Source organism: Durio zibethinus, chromosome 23, assembly GCF_047325235.1.
Source record: "Durio zibethinus cultivar Kanyao isolate XHJ-2024 chromosome 23, ASM4732523v1, whole genome shotgun sequence".
NCBI lineage: Eukaryota > Viridiplantae > Streptophyta > Magnoliopsida > Malvales > Malvaceae > Durio > Durio zibethinus.
Genome location: NC_143184.1, coordinates 12,343,412 through 12,364,895, shown reverse-complemented (window position 1 = coordinate 12,364,895; position 21,484 = coordinate 12,343,412). Strand labels below are relative to the sequence as shown.

Genomic DNA, 21,484 nt, shown 5'->3' with positions numbered 1-21,484 from the left:
TTATTCCGTTTGATAATTTTTTAAGCTCACGTTTTGAATGTGGGAAAATGAATCATTGTTGGTAAAAAAAAAAACAGCTCTAATTTTAAAAATATATATATTTGACATTATCAGAATTTAAATTTTAATTATTATAACTAAAGATTCAATACTCTATCAACATATCACAATTGTTGGCAACAGCTCAAGTTCTTCTTGTAGAGGTTAATAGATGGAGATGTTAAATTTAAAAGAGCCGAAAAAAAAATTGGCTAAGGTTGCAGGGTAGTGCATAGAATTCATCATTCCTAACATCTAATTTATATAAGCTAAATTTCTCCCACCACTTCAAGCCACCATCTTATATCGTTTCATCATTTTCGCTCAAAATGTAAAATCAAAGAAAGAAACAACCAATGCAGCAACTATTGTATGAGCATGAAGATCACTGTCAGTATGTCATTGAACTGCAATTCATTCAAAACGAAAACACACAAAATGTTCAGTAACATTCATTTATTCAATCTGATAAAAGTTTTGTTATGGAATGTTACCATTCAGGGATTATGTGCTGATCTGCAACCACCATGGTAATATTCTCTTAAGTAATTTCTTAATTTTTTTTCAGTCTTCCCCAAACTTTCAACATTCCGAAAGTCTAATCTTAATTGGAGAAAAATTTTCTTTTCTACTGCTATACTGGTTGTCCTTACCTAATATGTTTTATATTAAAAAAATAAAAATTAAATAACATTCTTGAATAATTACATGACTTTTAAGAACTTTTAACTTAGTTTTTTATAATCGAGACGGTAAAATGCCATTGCTCAAAAATAAACTTTTAAATAAATACATGATATTCCTATGTAAAAACATGAATAACAGAATTGCAAGTAACATATAAGAAACAGTGAATTGGCACTTACAATCCAACTTGCCAAGTTTCCATTCCTCTCAATATTTCTCACACTCTGCAGGATATAAACTCTTCCCTGCTAGGAATGAACCAGAAAGTCCTGAACCGAGGAATCACTTTCAAGACAAGATGAACTCTTCTTCGATAGCCTATGTCTAATGCTATTTTCAGTGGATAGTTTATGCACCAAGATTTACAAGAGTAACGTACCACTTGGTCTCTGGATGTTGTAAGGAAAATGACGATGATGCCACAAGAGGAGGTCCATCTTGAGCTGCCTGGAAATGCAAGAGAACTGACTGGGAACCAGGAGAAACCCTATTGAAGGTGGGTTATCAACCCGTTTTAGTGTGCTCTTTGTGAAGGATTGAAATCTAAGGGTACTTCCCTCAGCCTCAGCTTTTGCAATTAGTTCATAGAACAAACCATTCTCTATTGAGGGTCCAATCCGACTCAAAGTGACTACATTCCCCAAAGTTTCAACCTTATTGTTGAGAATATATAAAGAACCGTCAATCACCTCTTGAAGAATAAGGAACTTTTCATCAACTCCTAAGGTAATTGATACAACGTGAGTGTACTTGAAACATGTTGGAGAATACTTGTGTTCAGTACTGAAGTGTTCACATAGCTGCTTTGATGAACCCTCAAAATTGCAATCAGCAAGGGGGCATGAACATGATGCAAAAGGACATGTCTTCTCATGTTTCTGTTTCATACTATAACTGAATGATTCTCTGCATCCATACTTTGTGTTTTGGCATGACACTTTGACTGATTCCAGAACCTTCTCAAAGGCCCTGCAGCGACTATAGCCAATAGGACTAGAACAGGATGGGCATTTATTGCTAATTTTGATGCAACAGGTAGAGCAAGCTATATGCCCATTATCACACTGAATTGCCAATCAAGCACATAAAATTTATCAGGATGCATTTAATATATGAAAGAATGAATAATATACTAGCAAAAATATGGAAATTTATCAGATTTACTAACTTCATGCGTGTGATAAGTGATATGCTTTGATAGGACAATGCCAAATCCATCCACCAAAACACCCTTAAGTTCAAAAGGAAAAATGAACATTCACCTTTGATCAAATTTTACATAAGAAACCATGACAAAACTCCTAAAAATTACAGCCATTATTTAACATAAGCAATTGGCCATTAAGAAATCTCCACAAAAAAGCTATTTTTTAAACATTATAAAAATCATGATTTTTCTTTATCCTCACAAATTCCAGGCTGATCCGGTATAAATATATCATTGTGACATGATAAAGTGTTTTTAAAGTCTATCTGTACATGTCCAAGTATGAACAACATTTTCAAAAAACTCACAATCCGCTTCCCCATCATCTTAAAAGGTTAGAATCTCATATGCCTCATCCATTCTCTTTCTAATGCATGTCCAAATATGAGCAACACTTCTAAAAAACACTTTTGCAGGAGCCAGAATGTGTTAATTACATGGTGAAAGATAGATAAAATGACCTATTCTTCCATTCTTCCTTATACTTGCCTCTTTCTAGTAACTTGAAAATCTAGACTCTTCTCATAGATGCAAGTAAGATCTCACCACTGGTTTAAACGTTCCAAGTTATCCTCATTGGAAAAAGGTTCCCAAGTAACCTCCCGATTATCTGGGAGCTAAAACTTTAAAAATAAACTATTAAAACTTCTTGATTTTCATGTTTCCCTTTCAGTAGGTACCACATACAGTATCATGTTTGGTAATCTAGCATCATTCAAAAACCTGGTAATACATTATCTATATAAGTCATGTTTGGTGCATAGGATGATGGATAGGATAAAATGATAATCATCCCATATTATGTTTGATTTGTATCTAAAGAAAGAGATAGGATTACAAAAAGGATTAACATCCTCTTGGTATAGGATAATTCAATCCTCCCAAAGTGGAGAGAATTATTTTTAATCTATCAGATTGAACTTATATGCTCTATTTTACCTTTAAAAATTACATCAATAATTTAAATTGTATAAACTTTAAGAAAAGATAATTTTGACTAATAAATAAATTATTCTATCATAATCCTTGCACACATCAAACATAAGATAGGATGGCATTATTTAATCTAAGTTTATTCATAATATCATCCTAATTGATCCTGTTATAATCTTGTGTATCAAACATAATCATAGATGAAACAGCAATTAAATTTAACTCCCAACAATCATTTCACTTATGTCCCCTTACAAATTCATATGGGGAAAAATAAATCTGCAAATTTTGCATCATTCTCATCATTCTATCAACTTAAAAATCATCCTCCGCAACACTGAATACCTCTTCAACGTCCATAAACATCCTTTCAGCAGTCTATTAATCAGAAGAACAGACCATGATCTCTCAACTCTAGTACCCGTTTATAGAATATAAGCAGATTTGCTAAATCACAGGGAACTTATCTTCATCCCAAAAGTATGAAATCGATAAGAATAACTAATAACCCAAAATGTCCAAAAATCTAAGCTAGTTCTCCAACCATAACGCCAAATCAAAATTCAAAGTTTTCCATCACTAACTAGTCTTAATGGATTCGTCCCATATACATATATCATACCAAGTGTAAAATCTCCACAGACATAAATTTTAAAGAAAAGACAAGTTGAATAAAAATCCAAACGGAAAATCAAGAAAATAAGAAATATTTATAATTTGAAAGCCTTGGTGAATTTGAAAAGCTTTCGCCCACAAACAAAATCTATGCGCCAAAATCAAGAAATTAAACAAAATTTAGAAGCTTTTCACCAACAAACAAAAACCACAGGGTTAAATTAAAAGAAAAAAAATCAAATTCAAGGCCTTTCACTGATAAAATTAAGAATGAAATAAAATCTGAAACCTTTTCACCCATAAATTAAAACCCACATTCAAAATCCAATCCTTTAACCATAAAATCAAGAAATTAACCAAAGTTTGAATGTTTTTCACCCAACAAGCAAAAACCCATATCCAAAATTGAAAGCCATTAACCGAAAACCATTAAATAAAGACTAACCTGAAAAACTGGGATAGTCAAGGCCTCATAGCAGATAAAACAATCAAGAACGTCAGGGTCAGTTAAGGTAATAGAAATAGAGCCATCTCTAGCAGTCTGAGGGCTCATGGCTCCTCGCTCAGCTCCACTTTCCTCTTCTTCTTTTTCTTCTTCTTCTTCTTCTTCTTCTGATTCTCCCTCTAATTCTTCTTCTCCTTCTGATGCTTCTTCTCCTTCTGATTCTTCCACTTCTTCATCTTGATCAGAGCCCTCTAGATCCAAAAAGCTTTCGAACCTTTGACGCTTAGGAACCGGAACAAGGTTGCTAGGCCCCTCTCCATCTTCTTCGATCCCCACAGAGAACTTTGTCATTCTCTTTTTTTTTTTTTTCTCTCAACTCCCTGTAGTTTTCTTTTATCTTATGTTTGTTTAGTCTTCTCGTCTTCTTTTCTCGATTTTCTTTTTTTTTTACTTTTAACACGAAATTTTTAAAAAATTATAAATTTTAAAATTCCTAAGTTAGTTAATGTTTCAATTAATTTTTTATTTTGAAGTTTATAAACTTCATTACTAGTAGATTAGATTTTATTAAAATGGTTATTTAATAATTTAATTAATGTTTATAATTTAATATATTTTATAACCTTTTTATTAAAAATATTAATTTTCAACAGAACACCTTTTATGTAAAATATTCAATCAAAATTTATCAATACTAAAATTTATTACTATATTTTAAAGAATTTTAAATATAAATTTTTTAATTTTCAATGTTAAAATTTTAATAATACTTTTTTTTAAAATTAAATTTAATAATACTTAATTATTCATTGCTATCAAAAAAAGACAACCATAATTTTTCATTTGTTATTAATTATTTTTTAATACAAAGAAAGTTTTATTTTGAAATGAAAAAATTATTGCAAAGTTTTATTTTGAAATGAAAAAATTATTGCAACTATTTGAACTTCAAAATTATTGAATTGCACCTCATAAACATTATTATATAGATAAAATAAATTAAGTTTTTACTTAATTTTTTTAATTATTTTAAACAACTTCCAATCCAAAATGTATGTGATGATTTTTAAAATTTTTCCTACCATAATTTGAGCTAAAAGCCAGTTAATTGAATTTTTAAAAAAAATTAATTTTTTTATTTTTATGTTAAAATAACAAATTTTTTTAAAATTTTATTATTTTATTTAAATAAATATTTTTATTATATTTATATAAAATTTTATCTTTTAATTTGTATTCAAATAAGATGTTAACATCTAATCTAAAATGATAACCATTCAATTTTAGTTTGATTATTTTAGTTAATACATAGTATTTTAGGTTTTTCACTACTTGAATTATATTCGAACCAATTTCTCTTTGAAATCAATTTAATTTGAATTGAATTTTGTTAGTTTGATTCAGTGTGATTGTTTAAATTTTAAATTTTTAAAATTTTAAATTATTGTAATATAATTTTTAATATATTTAAATAAATGTAAATATAAAATAATTGTTTTTATTTTATAAAATTTAAAATATATAAATTTACAAAAATATATAATTTAATTTAATTCAAATATTTTTTATTTTTTTCTCCAATTCAAAATATAATCTGAACTTAATAAAAACATTTAATATCCAAATTCAAACCAAACTAAATAAATCAATTTAAATTGCATTGAATATTGCGATTTAAAATAAGTTCTCAATTTTCTCAATTTTGTTTTTCACCCCTATTTTAATTTCAATCCAAGTAAATCATTAACTTTTAATTTTTACCTATATAAGTTATTAACGTAAATTAATATTTTATTTAAAATAAAAGCTTATATGAATATAAAATAAAAAATAGATCTTATTTTTTACCAAAATTTTTTTTATTTAGATACAATAAAAATATAAAAATTTATAAAAAATAATTTTAATATTTTTTAATATTTTAATATATTTTTTATTATCGAGGAAAATCATTCCTACTAAGATTAATAGACAATTAACCAAATCTAAATCAGCACCATTTTGAAAATGCAGAAAATTCTCAACATTCAAAATATTAACGGTGAGAAAAAATTTGAAAAAAATGAAAAATCAATTCTTAGTGTTTGATTTTAATTAAGATTAATAATTTTTTTATTTGATTTGAATTAAATTTAAATATTAAATATATATATTAAATTTAAATAAAAAATAAATCAGATCGAATTAAATTATATATTTTTATTAATTTTTATATATATTTTAAATTTTAATAAATTACATAAAATTACCTTGTGACGTACTATAAATTTAAAATTATCTCTTAAGTTTAGAAGGTGACATTTAACCTACTTTATATTTATATTATTACTTCTTTGCCCAAGATTTAATTGTTTTTGTTAAATTTTAACAGCTTATATATAAGTTTACCAAAGTTTAACAATTTTAAATACCCAACAACCTTCTCCATTCTCTCTAAAAAAATTCAGCCAGAACACTCGACAATTCTAAAAACTATCCGATTCCTAGTTCGCCACCATCCTCACCTCCCCTCACCTCACACACTATAGTCCAACCATCCCTAACCTTCAAAATCACTGGACCAAAACCCCAAGCAGCCAACAGCTAGCACCTAACACAGCTACTTTATCCTATCACCATTTGAACCTTCGTGGTGAGCAATTCAATCCGAAACTACCCATCAACCCTAATTCCTAACAGCCACAAAAACCTAGCTATCAATGTACTACCAAACCCAGCAACAAGCACAACTAAGCCGTTACACAGAAAAAAAAAAAATCCAGACACAATCAAGCCAAAAATTAGTTCATATAGAGAGAAAGAATTAAAAAAATGCCACAATAAACTCAGAGCAGGAAAACAAATCAAGGAATATTAGAGAAGATCTTTCAAAGTCCAAGTTCACCAAATTGTTGAAAAGGCCGAACGGGTCTTTTCTTGAGCTTTTGGACAAACACCAGCAGCAACAAAATTGGTGACGAGTAGTTGCGGGGGTTGTCGGTGGCTAGTGTAATATTGAGAGATCGGGGCCCATGAAGAGGAAGAGCATGGGAAGGCCACTGACATATTGAAAGCTTGGAAAGATTGGACAGTGAGAATAAGACTTTTTCGAAGTTTGAAGTTACGAACTAAACTTGTAGATCTAGATCATTTCGGGCGTTTCCGAAGAAAACCAGTGTGAAAAGGAGAAAAATGAGTCAAAGAAGAGCAATTTAGCAAATTTTAGATGCATATTAGTATCGATGACCAACGGTGAGTGATGACGATACAGGGAAACATCATTGGGTTTTGGAAATTTTGAAGAACACGATGGTCAATGTTCTTGATTCTTAAGTTTTTTGAGTTTTAGCAGAAAAATTAGAGGAAAGAAAGAGTTTGAATATTAGAGGGAGAAAGTTAGAGAAAAAAAAAGTTAATTATTAGAGAAAAACAAGAAAAAAAATGAAAGAAAAAAATATTTAAAAATAACAAGAAAATTACCATTTTAGGTAAAAAATTAAAATAAATTATAAAATATTTAAGTATCATATTTTAAACTTTAAAAATTACTTTAAATTTAATTTTATAAAATTTAATTTTTTAATTTTTATAAAATAAAAAATTATTTTATATCTAAATATATTAAAAATTACATTAAAATAATATAAAATTTTAAATTTAAATTTAAAAAACCAATAAATTATCCAATACAATTCAATTTAATTCTAATTAGATAACGTATAAATTCGATTCAAATTTAAATTAAATTTTTTAAATTTATAATTTTATAAATTACCTAAAAAATCCCCAATTAAAGTCACTGTCTTCTTTTTTGACTACGTTTCCTGCAAAACAATAAATTCGATGTTTTTCACTCCGTTGTCATCCTACCAAGTATCCCAGCCGATTATTTCATGTCTTCTTTTTCGACTACTTTTCCTGCAAAACCAAACGACAGGCAGAAACCAAAGGCAAATACAAAGAAAAAAGGTCCCAACATCCTTAAAAGAAACTATGGAGATGAGTTTAACCCACATAGCCAAACCACTACCCTGTCTTGTTAACAGTCTCTGTTTCCAAATAAAAGGAGAGAAAAAACGATTTGTAAAACCATTTGTGTTAAGGCTTTAAAGAGTTCATAACCAAAAACAGCAACCTTATCCAGCAACTGGGATGTCTCTGATTTATCCGCTGTTACTTCAACTTCAGCTTCAGCTTGGTTTCCTATATTTGAAGAGCTTGATGCTACCAACATTCTTCTTCGTCAAAGTATTGTCTTTTTGGGTTCTAAGGTTCTATTTTCTCATCTGTTTTTTTTTTTTTTTTTCTTTTTTCGTAAATTCGTTTTCTATTGCTTTATAACTTACTTGGAAAGTGGGTTTCTTTTTTTTTCAAGTACTTGACTTTGTTTTGAGCTTATATTTCAATTGGGAAAGTGGGTTCGGTTTGAATGCGTTTAGGATTTCAATTGTGTTTGTGTTTAGTGGGTTCTTTTGTTTCGCTCTCCTTTTCTGTTTCTAGAATTACTTGTTTCTTAGCTTTATAATTCAATTTGGAAAGTGTTTTGTTTATTAGCATTTATTAGTGTTGTGTTTTCTTTTTATGGAAGATAGAGGAAGTGGAATTATCTCTTTTCAGCATTTTGTAGGTTAAAGATTGAATTTTTGTAGATGGGTTTTGCCAAATTTTTTATTTCATGGTTTTGAATTTAAAGGTCTCGATGATTGCTTTGGCTGAGATTTGAAGTTTCTCAGGTTTGAATCTATTTAATTCTTCATTGATGTTGAACAGGTGGATGACATGACAGCAGATTTGATTATAAGTCAGTTGTTGCTTCTGGATGCTGAAGACTCCGAGAAAGACATTAAATTGTTCAACAATTCACCCGGTGGCTCCGTGACTGCTGGTATATCTATAGGTTTTCTTCCATATGCTTGCCTAGCAGCTTCTCTCCTCTCGTTCTTGCCTTTATTCATAAGCATTAGAGTGGGCCGTTGAATTGAATAAACTGTTTCCAACAGTTTGAGATTAGGTTTTAAGAGTATTGTTCGTAGTCTATGATAAGGCAAGCTCCTAAAGTTCCTAGCTTGGTTAGCTTCATGTATTAGTTGAAACATCAAATGCCTCAAGAAATCAAGTGACTGAAGGCAAGTGTAGCTGAAGAAAGGTTGAGTGAGCTACTAAATATTTTCTACTTCCTGATTTGTCTTCAGAAACCAGGTTTCAAATGTTGGGTCTGGCTAACTTAAATGATTCTTTGGTTTTCTAATAAGCACAATTTTGCTTGATATTTGTTTACTTTTTTTTTTTCCTTTTCTTTCATGCTTTATTAATGGCTCAAGTGATAGTTGAATAAAATATTTTACAAAAAGGTTTTCATGAATTCTGCTGATATTTTTATTGGATGAGAAAGCACACAGTTTACAAAAAGCATTGCAAAATGTAAGCTTCATTTTCTCACCTTCCTATTTTTTAGATGTCTTGGAAAATCAGAACTTGTCACTAACTTCATAGATTGGTAATTGTTCTCATATGCCCTTTGGCATCTGATTTAGCAAATCATAAGTACCTTTAGGACTTGTGGAACTAGCTGAAATATTGGATGTCAAATACGGAAGAATTTTTTTGTCCTGCTTACGATGCAACCAAAAGGGTAAAAAAGAGTTCATGGATTAGAAGTGTGGTTGCCACATGGCATTATGTTCATGTCTGGATTTTATAATGTTATCATGCACTAAGCTGCATGGGCCATTTTGTTTAGCACTTGGGAACCTCAAGTTTGTGGTTTGTGTATATATTAAAAAATAGCATATGGAATTTTATCAGTTCCAAGGTGTGAGAATTGAGACAAAGTTAGGTCTATCTGTGCATGAATGCAAAATGCAAAATAATCTGGGAGGTGACCTCTTTAAATTTGCATCTTGGTGGTTTTAAATTTAGCTGTTCAAGAAAATAAATGTGCTACAATTACTTAATCAGCTGCAAGAAAGTATTCACATTGATGAATCAAATATTTTAGGTGCTTATGAGAGGTGAGTATATCTAAGTAGCTTGTAGTCACCCTTCAAATTATGTTAACCTTCACTCATTGATTGATGGGTGTAGGTATGGGAATGTATGATGCAATGAAGATGTGTAAAGCAGATGTTTCAACTATTTGCCTGGGTCTTTCTGCGTCAACATTTCTCCTAGCTTCTGGTATGAAAGCGAAGAGGTTTTGCATGCCCAATTCAAGAGTGATGATTCATCAACCACTTGGAACTACCGGAGGCAAAGTAAGTGCGAGATTCTCTGCTTAACTTTATGAACATTGATCCTCAGAGATAATAATTATACATCTTCATTTCAAGGGCTCGTGGGCACTATTAACTTCATTGTTTGTTTTAATTATTAAATATAACACAATTATTTTCAAACCTCTACCTGAAAGTTTGATTTAATTATCGTCTATTTTCGTTATTAAACTTGACATGCTTGCTTTCCAATTTGGACCTGCAAATTTTCTTTGGTTGATCTTCTATAATCCAGACTGAAATTACAATCATCATTTGTCTTGATATTCGAATGTGCTTCAATTCTGAATTCTTATTCTCTTTGCTTCCTGAGAAGATATTAGTACATCAAGGGACAGAGTTAATTGAAGGAAAATGGATGTGGCTTAAATCAACAAGAGATTTGATTGCATTATTGTTGCTATAGTTGACCATGCTATACCTTGAAGTCTTTATATAACTATGCCAACTTTGAGTGCTTTCTCATATTGTCAATACCGAGTTTTTCTGCTAGTTCTTTGTTGTTTACTATATATGCAAATATGTCAAAGATGAATGATATATGATGAATGGAAAGGGTGATTAGTTGGTGTGTGTTTCTGTCATATATTAATGTAGTAGGACATTTTTTAATTTGTCTTTTGCAATTTTCTGGAAGTAGCTTTCACCTTTGTTTGATTTACATGCAAATTTGGTGAAGAAGAATGCTATATGAATCGGAAACAAATTATGTAGATTGCTTTTCTACATATATGAATCAGAAGTGTATTTCATCATATATAAATGTAGATTGCTTGTCTTAATGTGTCCATGGTTAATTATTTGGAAGCAAATTTTTCTTCTTGTTCAAGTGTAACTTTCTGGCAAGATAAAATGATGTTAACCATTGGAAAAATGGAGTTTTTAAATGGCAAGAGATGGAGCTCAGTAGAAAATATTCTAATTGATAGAACAAGCCTAACTTGAACTCTGCTAGTAATTTGCCTGGCTCATTTTAAGATGGATGTTGTCTTAGAAGGATACAATTGTCTGTAGCTAGTTAATTTATGGTGGTTTATGTTATTCACACGAAACTGTTGCGTCTGATTCCAGGCTACAGAGATGAGCATATATATAAGAGAAATGGTGCACCACAAGGTTAAGCTGAACAAGATATTATCAAGAGTAACAGGAAAGCCTGAAGAACAGGTTGTATTTTTCAATATGCCTTCCAACATTTTTTTGTCATCTTCCTTTCTTGTACTTCTCTTTGTTTTCCTTCTTGAATTGTCTTATTTTAACCATCCATTATTTTGCAGATTGAAATAGACACAGCCCACGATAATTTCATGAATCCCTTGGAAGCTAAGGAAATATGGTTTAGTTAATGGAGTTATTGATGATGGCAAGCCAGGGTAAGTTGCTCGTATTGCAGATGCAACACCTCCACCCAAAACCTGAGTGTGGGATTTGTGGAAAGTCGAAGGGAGCAAGAAAGCCAAGAAGAATTTCCCTACAGAACATAAAATGTTGCAAAATGGATATACTGGAGGTCAAGAAAGTGATGGGGGAAGAGACATAGAACAGGAAACGAGAGAACCTGCTCCTTTATGAGATTTGTGAGATAACTAGTGCCTAAACTACAGGTCATCTTCTATTGTTTCTCTCACTAAGCTTTGGACTTTGTAAGATTGTAACAAAATTTTTGAAAATAAAAAAGGAACAAAAATTATTTACATTAATTTTGAACCTCAATGTGCCTCTGAATCTGCATATTAGTATTTGTTTGCATAATAGCTATCTGGAATGTTTTTATCTGTTAAATTTTACTTTGTTTTGGCTTATGGTGTCAATGAGTTGAACTTAATAAGCATCAAAGACATCAGACTATGGTTGCATTTCTGCATACAGTCATGATTGTAGCATTAGCATATTGTTACTTGAGAGATCATCTCTATGCAGCTGCTGATGGAACATTCCTTTTGTGGCATTGGTTTTCAGTTTGAACAGCTATTACCATCAACATCTTTGTATCTACCAATGGTTTTGGCAAAGAAAGGCATCCATATAGAAATCACAAAATCTCATACCAGTTTTTCTATTTTTCTATTGCTACAGAATCCATACCAATGCTCTGAGGATGATCTTCTTAAACCTTGTTTGGCAATGAAGTAAGCCTGCTTTTTGGCTAAAAGCAGCTTTTATACCTCATCAAATGCCAAATAACCAAAAAAAAAAAAAAAAGGCTTTTGAACTACAGAAGATGGTTTTGAACCACTTTCTAACAAAACTACTTGCATATCTCTGTACAACTCAGTTTCTCATTATTTCATCAATGTCTTTTTGGACATTTTAATTCACTGCAAAGCTAAACAATCAAAAAATCTAAAAAAACCTTTTCCATAGTAAATTTTCACAACAATCTTTTAACCCCAGTTTTTCAACCAGTAATTCAACAACAATGCCAAAGTATGCCATGTAAAACAGTTACTAGGCTGTTGTTGGAAGACTAAGTAAATCTGCATGATTCTAACCATTTAAATAGAGATGACAGAGTCACCATCACTGCTTTCACTATCACTACTACTGCTCCCACTCCCGCTCCCACTTCCACTACCACTCCCGCTACTCTCACTTCCACTGCTACTGCTTGAGCTTGAAGTCTGTTCTTCTTTCCCTTCAGCATTCACCTGAGCTCTAAGAGCTTCGGCTGCATTACGTCCCACTTTATGTTCTTCATCATCACTTACATCTACATCAGCAATCTCATCATCTGTGTCAACTTGATGTGGTAAGTTGATATCAATGCCAATACCAGTGGAAACCTTGTCAGCGGCATTGTCTTGCTTATCTGTCCCCAAACCATCATTATCATCATCATCATTGACTATATCCACCTGTTCTTCTGATTCATAATTTTTAGGATATGGTGATGCAGTTGGTTGATTAGGAATTGATGATGGGTACTCTGCGTTGTTCTCCTTTCTAGATTCTGCAATATGGGCAGTGAAGTGTGAGTATGCCACAGTATAACAAATTAACTAAAATCAACAAATTCCAAAAATACAAAGTGGCTAGTGTATCTATAAAAGCTTAGCAACCTGGATTCTGACAATGATGTCTTTGATTTCAAGTTTGAACCCAAATTCAGATAGACCGGTAAAATCATAATGATGAAGGTCTAATTTGACTATATTAGTATCTAATAAACAAAAAATCTAACCTCCACTCTCGAAGTCACCAGTGTCAATTCGTTCCACCTGAAGCTGTACAATCACATAGAAAACAGGACAAATAGAAAAATTAACATAATTTTAGATCTTATTAACAATGTTAATGCCTAATTTATTCAACTAAAAAACAAGAGTTAAGTAACAGGCTGTCAAAACACCATTTCAACAATGATTATAAGCAAATGTGGTCCTTTGCTTTCGCTCATAGCAAAAGATGCATGAGATTGCAGGAATAAAGTAAACTCACTGGCAATGGCATAACTGGGCCTTTGTTCAAAGACTCAGGCTTCAGTCCTTTACCAAGTGGAGGTGAATATGACTCTGCAGCAGGGCCAGCTGAAGGAGCCAAGGCTGTGGTAGCTGCAGCTGTGGATTCACCAGGCTGCCGTACATGCCTCAACCGCTTCACAGCTCGGTGTAACCGTTCTAACCGAAAGGTCTCACCATCAAAGAACAAAACTGCATCATTATCCTTGTAATCTTCACTGACACCCTCAAATGTCACCTTGGGTTTTCCATGTTGGTTGTTTTCAAATTCTACCTTAACCCGGTTATCCTTAGCCTTGTGGAATAATCCTGGTTGGTTCTTATCAATTGATGCCGGCTTAAATTCATCTACAACAGAACCAAACAAAAGATGTAAAACTTACATTTCTACGCTCTCAAATATTTGACATGCTAAGAGGAATAAATATATCAATCTAATTGAAGCTGATCTTATAACAAACCCCTCCACTAGATTGATAATCAAACATTGTGAAAATAAAAAAAGGCAACTAAAAGTATACTTCCTAGCTAATGGAGAAAGTAACTCTCATAAACACCAAACCAACTCTCAATATTCAAACCTCATCTAAAAATTGGAGATTCACTACTGGAGACGAAAACCAACAATATTCAGTTCAAATTGGTTAAATGTTTAAATTCCCTATTATTTTAGTAAAGGACTGCGAAAAACAAAAATTAAAGCCTAAAACTCAATGATTTGCAATTCCACTGATAGAAAAAGAACATATTAAGTTATTCAGTAACGATTGCTAATCAAACCCCTCCTTTATATTGCTAATCGAACATTAAAATCAGAAAAGAAAAAACAAAAAAAAAGAAAGCAACTCAAGGTATATACTACAGAAATTTTCTCTTTTACCCTATCTCAAATTTTCTTGTAAGTATATACTACTTTAACAATCTCTTCGATTTCAATTTTTTTTTTCAAAACTGAACTCGAATATTATTGTTGCTTTGGATTACCAATTAAAAAATCCTACTTTTTTTCTAATTATTTTTTAATATGATAAAAGATCAAATTATGTACCAGTAAAATCAGACATTAAAATTCAGGGTCTTTTTCTTTCGTTTTCGTGGAAACCATAAAGAGCCCAGAAAAACAGGAGGGGTACTAAGTACGAGAAAGTGTTTCTTGGAAACCAAACAGAAACCAGAAAAATTAAGAGGGGTAATGAGTACTTACAGCGTAAAGTGCACAATTTGGAAGACGGGTGGTGTTGGTCCTTGAAGGAAGACCCTAAACTTATATTGTACCATCGATTAGGCTTTGGAGCAGTACTTGGTTCTTCTTTATTGCTGTTATTTGCCATTTTTGAAACCCTAGAAACTTTTGAGAAAAAAAAAAAGAAGACAAGAAAGAGACTTGGGCCAAAGAGGGTAGTTTGGTCTTTTTGACCCGTTACTAAATATTGTTTGATTACCTTACCTTGCGCGGGCAAGGGTTACACTTTTTATAGAAGTTTCTATAGTTTTCCCTCTAAAACTTGTCCTTTTTCTCTCTAATGGCTGCATTTCCTCTCTGGTACTTACTCTCTTCCAGCTTTATTTTCTGGGTTTTTGTTTTGTAAATGCTTATTCCTTAATATCATGTCAAAATTTTTTCCCGTTAACTGCATAGTGATTATGACGTTATTCTAGTTTTTTTTTTTTCTTTTTGAGAATGAGATCGTTTCTTGAAATTGAGATTTTGTTCAACTGTTTAATTATGATTTTTGATTAATCTATCAAGGTGGATTTGGGGTGAGAGTTTGGATTTTCAAAAGTAATTGGTATTAAAAGCTTAGTTTGTATATGATTTTATTTTTAACTTAATATTTTTGTTGTTTAAGAAAGGATGGATATAGTGATGTTTCTTTCCAAATAGGGTTTTGTTGAGATCTGTAAGTTCATTAAGTTTTTTTTGGGCGAAAATCTTGTTTCGACATTGAAAAAATAGTTGACAAGTGGTGGTGCATTTGGAAGATGAATGAATGAGAGATCCGAGGAGAACGAAAAAGTTTGAGAGTGAAAGAGAGGGGAAGTGGTGGGGGGATTGAACACATGAAATTAAACGAACAGTTGAAAAGAAAAAGCTTAATATTATCCTTCAAGCAGTACATCTAGGCAGGGCATTTAGCGTTGCTCTTTTTTATTTGGGTTTTTTTATATATGTTATTTCCTTTTTCCTTATGTGGAACTCTTTCTAGCCTGATGCACAAGCATATATATATATATATATATATATATTAATTGAAACTTCAAACTGTTTGATTCAGTTGCTTAATTCTTGGATCTGTTTGTATTTTTATCTTAATTGCAGTTTGTAGCATTATTAGGGACATGAGACGTGCCTGCTCTTTTACAGTTTCTAATGCTTTGTAAGTACTTTTTACGTTTTCTCTTCTATTTCTTGTAGTCCATTTTTGTCTACACAAGTTTATTTTTGGATATTTGAGTTGATAGTTTAATTTTCTCATGTACTCAATAATGCGGAACTCTTAACTTTGAAGTTGTTGGATTCCAGAAATTTCAGAGCTTTGATAGTGAGGAGATCATTGAATTTCAGATTGAATCTTTCCTGCAAGTTTTCAGTTAGTTCCATTAGAATGAAAAATACTGATAGCTGTACCCTGATGGGTGAAAACAATGAATCTAGAGGTGCCTTGGTAGTTTTTGAAGGATTGGATCGTAGCGGGAAAACTTCACAATGTGGGAGGCTGCTTTCATATTTGGAGGGATTGGGTCATTCAGTTGAACTATGGCGATTTCCAGACAGAACTACAAGTGTTGGGAAGATGATATCTGCATATCTTACTAGTAAATCCCAGTTGGATGATCGCACAATCCATCTCCTTTTCAGTGCAAATCGGTGGGAGAAGAGGTTTGTTTTGAAACTTATGGATTGCTCTACAACAATCTTTGCTGTTGGTAAATTACGATGTGCTATTTGTTCTAGTGATTGTTTTAAGCAAAATGATCATTTCTAGATTCGATTTGTGGTAACTTACTGATTTCTTGACAAGTTTCTCAATCTTTGGAGGTTTCTAATGTTCAGTTTAATTCTTTTTATTGGAGTTTTTGTTAGCCAAATTGATGAAAGGAAAATCCTTTTAGCCACACTACCTCCACTCTGCTCCATATATTTGTCTTCTCAGTTCTGCAATGCTGCATTTCTGAACAAGTTTTGCAATCTTTGAATGTTTTAGTGTCTGATTTAATTCTTTTTAGTAGCACTTTATTCTTAGCCACCATTTATGAAAGGAAAATCCTTTTAGCTACACTGCTCTGACTCTGCTTCATGTGTTTGTCTTCTCGGATTTGGCATTTGCATTCATTTCACTTCCAAGTAAAATACACAGCCAAGTATCATCTTGATTGGAATGGTTAAACTTCTCTATATTGAACCTTAATTTAATGGTAAAGTTATGCATTTGTAGCTAAGAGTGTCATATTCATTCTCTAATAACGTATCGCATGTGATGTGCAAATGTTATCAAGGTGCATTCCTAGGTGCTAAGGCGATGTATAAACCAGCAAAAACACCTTTACTTAGGTGTATGCCTTTTCTTGAGTTAGGTGTGCCCTTTTAAAGGCACGGCAAACAAAAGGTACACCTGACTCAAATGACTTTTTCTTCTCTGGTCTTCTTTTCTTTTATTATTTATGCACTATACCTTCAATTACCAAGAATATGAAAAGAAATGTGTCTTTTTATAAGTAAAGAGCATTTGCATAAAAAAATAGAAAAAAAAAAGAAGAAAGTGTTGCATGTATAACATCATAACCATACTTACTTTGACCAGGAAGAGGCTAAGCTTGAAGAGACTCAGAAGGAAAATATAGAAGATTATTAATCAAGGGAAGATGGAAGTTAAGGAAACTTAAAAGTGTTAGCTTGATGATTCCTTTTGGCTGAGTAATGCTTCATCTTTTTAATACATTAGTCTAGGAATGGAGTTAACTTTCAGGTGTTTATTAGCTAAAATATCTATCATAGAGTTTATCAGGTATAATATGCATATTTATTGTACACTTGCTTTTTTTTTTCTTAGTCCCTTGCTTTGTTTAGGTAAGTGCTGTATAATTTCCTTCCACCTCGTGTGATACAGTTGTCCTAGCATCTCTTGAGTGTGTAAGCCCTTGTGCCTTTGACTACATAATGGGCTCCAAGGCATCTTTTATTGCCTGATGTTACGCTTAGAAGTAGGCATTTTTTAAGTTGGAGAGTGAGTACGACAAACTTCACCAAAACATGGCTTTAGACAATCCATGGACTATGTTGATGTGCTTTTGTGTGGTGGCATTGCAACAAGGATAAGTGGGGCCATCTTGATTAGTTGGCAGAGTAACACTTTTGTGTACAGTATCTGTATGAGCCTGATGTTCTCTGAATATTTATCAGATGAAATTATGAAATGACATATTTTGGTGAAAGATACAATGAATTTGATGAACAGCATTACTGCTTTGACAAACATATTTGTCTGAGTTTAATTCATGGCATGTGCTCTGCATATGGACCATTTGGATATTCCCTCCTCCAATTTTGGAATACCACCATATTAATCAGATATCTGCATATTCATGCTTCTGATAGTAGTATTGCAGTGTAACATGAAGTAGTAAAATCCACCATTTGTTGCAGATCAATGATGGAAACCAAACTGAAAGCTGGAACCACCCTTATAGTAGACCGCTACTCTTATTCTGGGGTTGCTTTCTCATCTGCTAAAGGACTTGATTTTGAATGGTGTAAGGTGGAGGAATCCTGCTAAAAAAACGAACTGCTACAAGTATTAAGTTATTTTCTACCATGGTCATTGATAACAAAATCAGCTCTTCTCTTACAGGCACCAGAGATCGGGTTAATAGCTCCAGATCTGGTAGTGTACCTCGACATACCGCCAGAGGTAAGTCAGCAAACTGCTTTTTATGTTAAAATTAGTTAACTGGATTGGTTACATTAAGCAATCAACTCTGGTTTGAATACTTTGGTTTAATGATTGTGGTGTTGATAGTTCACCACCACACACCCCCTAAAGTTTGTCAAAAAGGGGACTTATCTTTTCCCATTTGCCCTTTTTCATGCCCAGGAATATTTCACTGTTCAATTTATGCCGTTTTTACATGGCACACACTGCCACCTGGTCAAAATAAGCTGCTCTCAATTGATCTAAACTGTCAACTGCATTTACAGCACTGCATCTTTCCCCACCTAGCAAAAAACAGATTTTGCACTGTGGTTTTCCCAGGGAATTCATGGTGTCAAAAATTTCATAATGTCATTGGAAATTTGTTCTTTATTTCATTAACAAAGGGTCATGAGGTTATATGTATATGCGGGTTTTAATAGCACATGATAAAGTTCAATAAAAGTTTAGAAATCAGTCAATGCAGTTAGTATCATATAGACAGGCTCCTTTTGTTAATGAGCTAATGCAATTGAGTTTGGTTATCATAATCTCAGTTGTGCAGATCAGTTTGACAAAAATAGAACATGAAAAAAAAACTGGTATTTCCGTTGCATATTTTATGTCTGAATATATAAATATATATATATATATATGCATATTAGATGCTTCTGTTCAATGGAGTTAGCATAGATATTGACATTTTGTTTCATGCTTATGTTGGTGATTTGTGAACTGAGTTTCTTGGCACTTTAGTATAACAATCCTATACAACTGAAATATTGTTTGATGTTATCAGAAAGCTGCAGAAAGAGGAAGCTATGGAGGTGAGAGATATGAGCAACTTGAGTTTCAGAGGAAAGTCGCCCAACAATATAAGCTCCTTGAAGATTCTTCATGGAAGGTAGTAGTTTGTTTCATCTTATATTTTAGCAATAGCAAGAAGCATAGCCCGAATTGCTGTTTTACACTACATGTGTAATATTTAATCACAACAGTGAGTAAAATCAAGTCACTTATCATAGTTCTATCCTAGAATTTTAGACCCCTCCGCTACTTCAGTCTGTTAAAAAGTTTGTTCTTCAGTTTTATTCAACTAATTATCGGAGTTGATGAAGATATCGCCCTAGCTGAAAATTTCCTGTGTTTATTGCCAGATTCTAGATGCTTGCCGACCCTTAGAAGATGTGCAAAAACAGGTGAAGGAGATTGTGTTAGAACATGTCATGACATGCCACAAAGGCAAACCTCTTTCATCCCTCCGGTCATGCTAATCTTTTATCCCTTTTCTTTCTTCAAAGTGATGCTACACTTGTGGCTGAGAGTTTTAAAGTATTTAATTGGTTTTTGTTTCGAAATATTGCTTGTGGTTTGGACTTAAATTCAATATCTTCTTCCGAACTAGAAATGGTATCCTTGAATTTTACAATGGTGATATGGAACTATACGTTGAAACGGTAAACTCACCAAAAAAAAAAATCTATTAGCAATTTCAGATTTCAAATTAGGCTTGGTATCTATCAACTTAATACTACCATTTACACAGCTTATTGCTATATATATATATATATATATATTCAAGGCCCATTTGGATTGTGAAGCACCATTAGTGACGATGCAGTTGTCATGAAAAAATGTCTGTTGTAATTTTAAATCCAAATGGTTTTACAGTGAGATTACCACCTGGTCAATCATCAATTAGCTATTTTTCGTTTAGTTGGTGAGCGGTCATTAAAAAATTTTATTTTATTTTTTCTTTTTTCTCCTTTAACTTTTATTATTATGTCGAAAATGCCCCTAAATTTATTTTTTTCATTTTGATTTTTTTATTAGAAATTATGAAATAATTTTGTTAATTTATTATAATATATAAATTTTATTATTTAATAAATTAATAAATCATTTGAATAAATTTCATTATTTATTAACAACTTCTATATAATAAATTTTATAAATATTAAATAATATAAAATTTTATTATATAAAACTTTTAATAATGTTTTGAAAAGTCATTTTTTCCTCTTATTTTAATTTAGCTTATTCCCACAATTGCTTTTGCATTTAAGTATATATCGTACTATTAATTTTAATTTCATTATTATAATAATTAATTTTATTTTTATCATTATTTTTAATTTTATCGAAATAAATTTCATCGTCTATTGAAATAAACTTTTAATAAAAAATAAAAATCATAAAAAATTATAGTTAAGACTAGTTAGAAAAATATTATTCCTATTTATGCACTCAATAATAACATTAGTTTCGATTTTATTAATTGAAATTACAAATATATAAAAATTCTTTCCTTTACGAAGATATTTGTACAAAAGGAAGTATAATCATATTTAAATATTTTATATAAGAAATCAATAAATTACATCAAATAGACTAGCATATATTTAAATAAATACAATATAAAATTAGATCCAATTCACATATAGTGAAACTTAAATTTGAGATATCAAAGTTGTAAGATTTTTTCATTGCCATTAAGTAAAAGCCTCATTAGCAATGTACAAAAAAAATTTTTCTAACATTGAAAATAATGAAAATTTTGTTACTTAAACTAAGAGGAGATAGTTTGAGGAATAATTGTTTTGATTAAATATTATTAAAAAATTACATTTGATATATTAATTATAATTTTCAAAATATTAAAACTTTTTATGATAATTATAAAAAATATTTATATTGAATATTTTCTTTTGGATTGTTATTATTGATATTAATGATCGAGTTTTTATACTTTGTAAATGAGATTAGATGCTTGAAAATTTTATTATTTTTTAAATATATATTAACGAATGCACATTAACTTTCTAATTATCTCACTTATGAAATTAAAATTTCTTTGTAATATAAGATAATTATCTTTTTTTTTTTTTTTTTGCTGTTTGCATTTTTTTTATAATAACAGTGTTATTATTTAAAATTTT

General features: G+C 31.2%; 3 protein-coding genes and 1 pseudogene across 5 annotated transcripts; 2 read left to right on the top strand and 2 right to left on the bottom strand.

The window, feature by feature from the left end:
* Positions 1-802: 802 nt before the first annotated feature.
* Positions 803-4,352, bottom strand: LOC111314652 (putative E3 ubiquitin-protein ligase SINA-like 6). Its single transcript, XM_089752137.1, has 2 exons — positions 3,927-4,352; positions 803-1,790 (listed from the first exon to the last, which is right to left on the bottom strand). The coding sequence occupies exons 1-2, from the start codon at positions 4,275-4,277 to the stop codon at positions 1,089-1,091; spliced, it is 1,053 nt and encodes a 350-aa protein (XP_089608263.1). The 5' UTR covers positions 4,278-4,352; the 3' UTR covers positions 803-1,088.
* Positions 4,353-7,731: 3,379 nt separating this feature from the next.
* Positions 7,732-11,877, top strand: LOC111314647 (ATP-dependent Clp protease proteolytic subunit 3, chloroplastic-like; annotated as a pseudogene). Its single transcript, XR_016332424.1, has 5 exons — positions 7,732-8,176; positions 8,676-8,790; positions 9,990-10,159; positions 11,249-11,344; positions 11,455-11,877. The product of XR_016332424.1 is annotated as an ATP-dependent Clp protease proteolytic subunit 3, chloroplastic-like (transcript).
* LOC111314649 (thymidylate kinase-like) lies at positions 11,641-20,035 on the top strand. 2 transcript variants are annotated; one of them, XM_089752259.1, is made up of 7 exons: positions 11,641-11,781; positions 15,956-16,013; positions 16,160-16,516; positions 18,281-18,392; positions 18,486-18,545; positions 19,345-19,449; positions 19,703-20,035. In XM_089752259.1, exons 2-7 carry the CDS (start codon positions 15,976-15,978, stop codon positions 19,817-19,819), a joined length of 789 nt encoding a protein of 262 aa, XP_089608385.1. In that variant the 5' UTR covers positions 11,641-11,781; positions 15,956-15,975; the 3' UTR covers positions 19,820-20,035. The 2 variants fall into 2 exon arrangements, with proteins under 2 accessions (XP_089608385.1, XP_022771946.2); XM_022916211.2 differs by lacking the exon at positions 11,641-11,781 and adding an exon at positions 15,054-15,178.
* LOC111314648 (uncharacterized) lies at positions 12,439-14,977 on the bottom strand. Its single transcript, XM_022916210.2, has 4 exons — positions 14,840-14,977; positions 13,616-13,983; positions 13,359-13,401; positions 12,439-13,127 (listed from the first exon to the last, which is right to left on the bottom strand). The coding sequence occupies exons 1-4, from the start codon at positions 14,964-14,966 to the stop codon at positions 12,673-12,675; spliced, it is 993 nt and encodes a 330-aa protein (XP_022771945.2). The 5' UTR covers positions 14,967-14,977; the 3' UTR covers positions 12,439-12,672.
* Positions 20,036-21,484: the final 1,449 nt, after the last annotated feature.

Coding starts and splice junctions, on each gene's coding strand:
- LOC111314649 (XM_089752259.1), top strand. CDS start 15,976: ATGAGACGTGCCTGCTCTTTTACAGTTTCTAATGCTTT. Junction 18,546..19,344: donor ACCTCGACATACCGCCAGAG/GTAAGTCAGCAA, acceptor TGATGTTATCAG/AAAGCTGCAGAAAGAGGAAG. Junction 19,450..19,702: donor TTGAAGATTCTTCATGGAAG/GTAGTAGTTTGT, acceptor GTTTATTGCCAG/ATTCTAGATGCTTGCCGACC.
- LOC111314648 (XM_022916210.2), bottom strand. CDS start 14,966: ATGGCAAATAACAGCAATAAAGAAGAACCAAGTACTGCTCCAAAGCCT. Junction 13,984..14,839: donor CAAATTGTGCACTTTACGCT/GTAAGTACTCAT, acceptor GTTCTGTTGTAG/ATGAATTTAAGCCGGCATCA. Junction 13,402..13,615: donor GCCCAGTTATGCCATTGCCA/GTGAGTTTACTT, acceptor GTGATTGTACAG/CTTCAGGTGGAACGAATTGA.
- LOC111314652 (XM_089752137.1), bottom strand. CDS start 4,277: ATGACAAAGTTCTCTGTGGGGATCGAAGAAGATGGAGAGGGGCCTAGC. Junction 1,791..3,926: donor TGACTATCCCAGTTTTTCAG/GTTAGTCTTTAT, acceptor TTGGCAATTCAG/TGTGATAATGGGCATATAGC.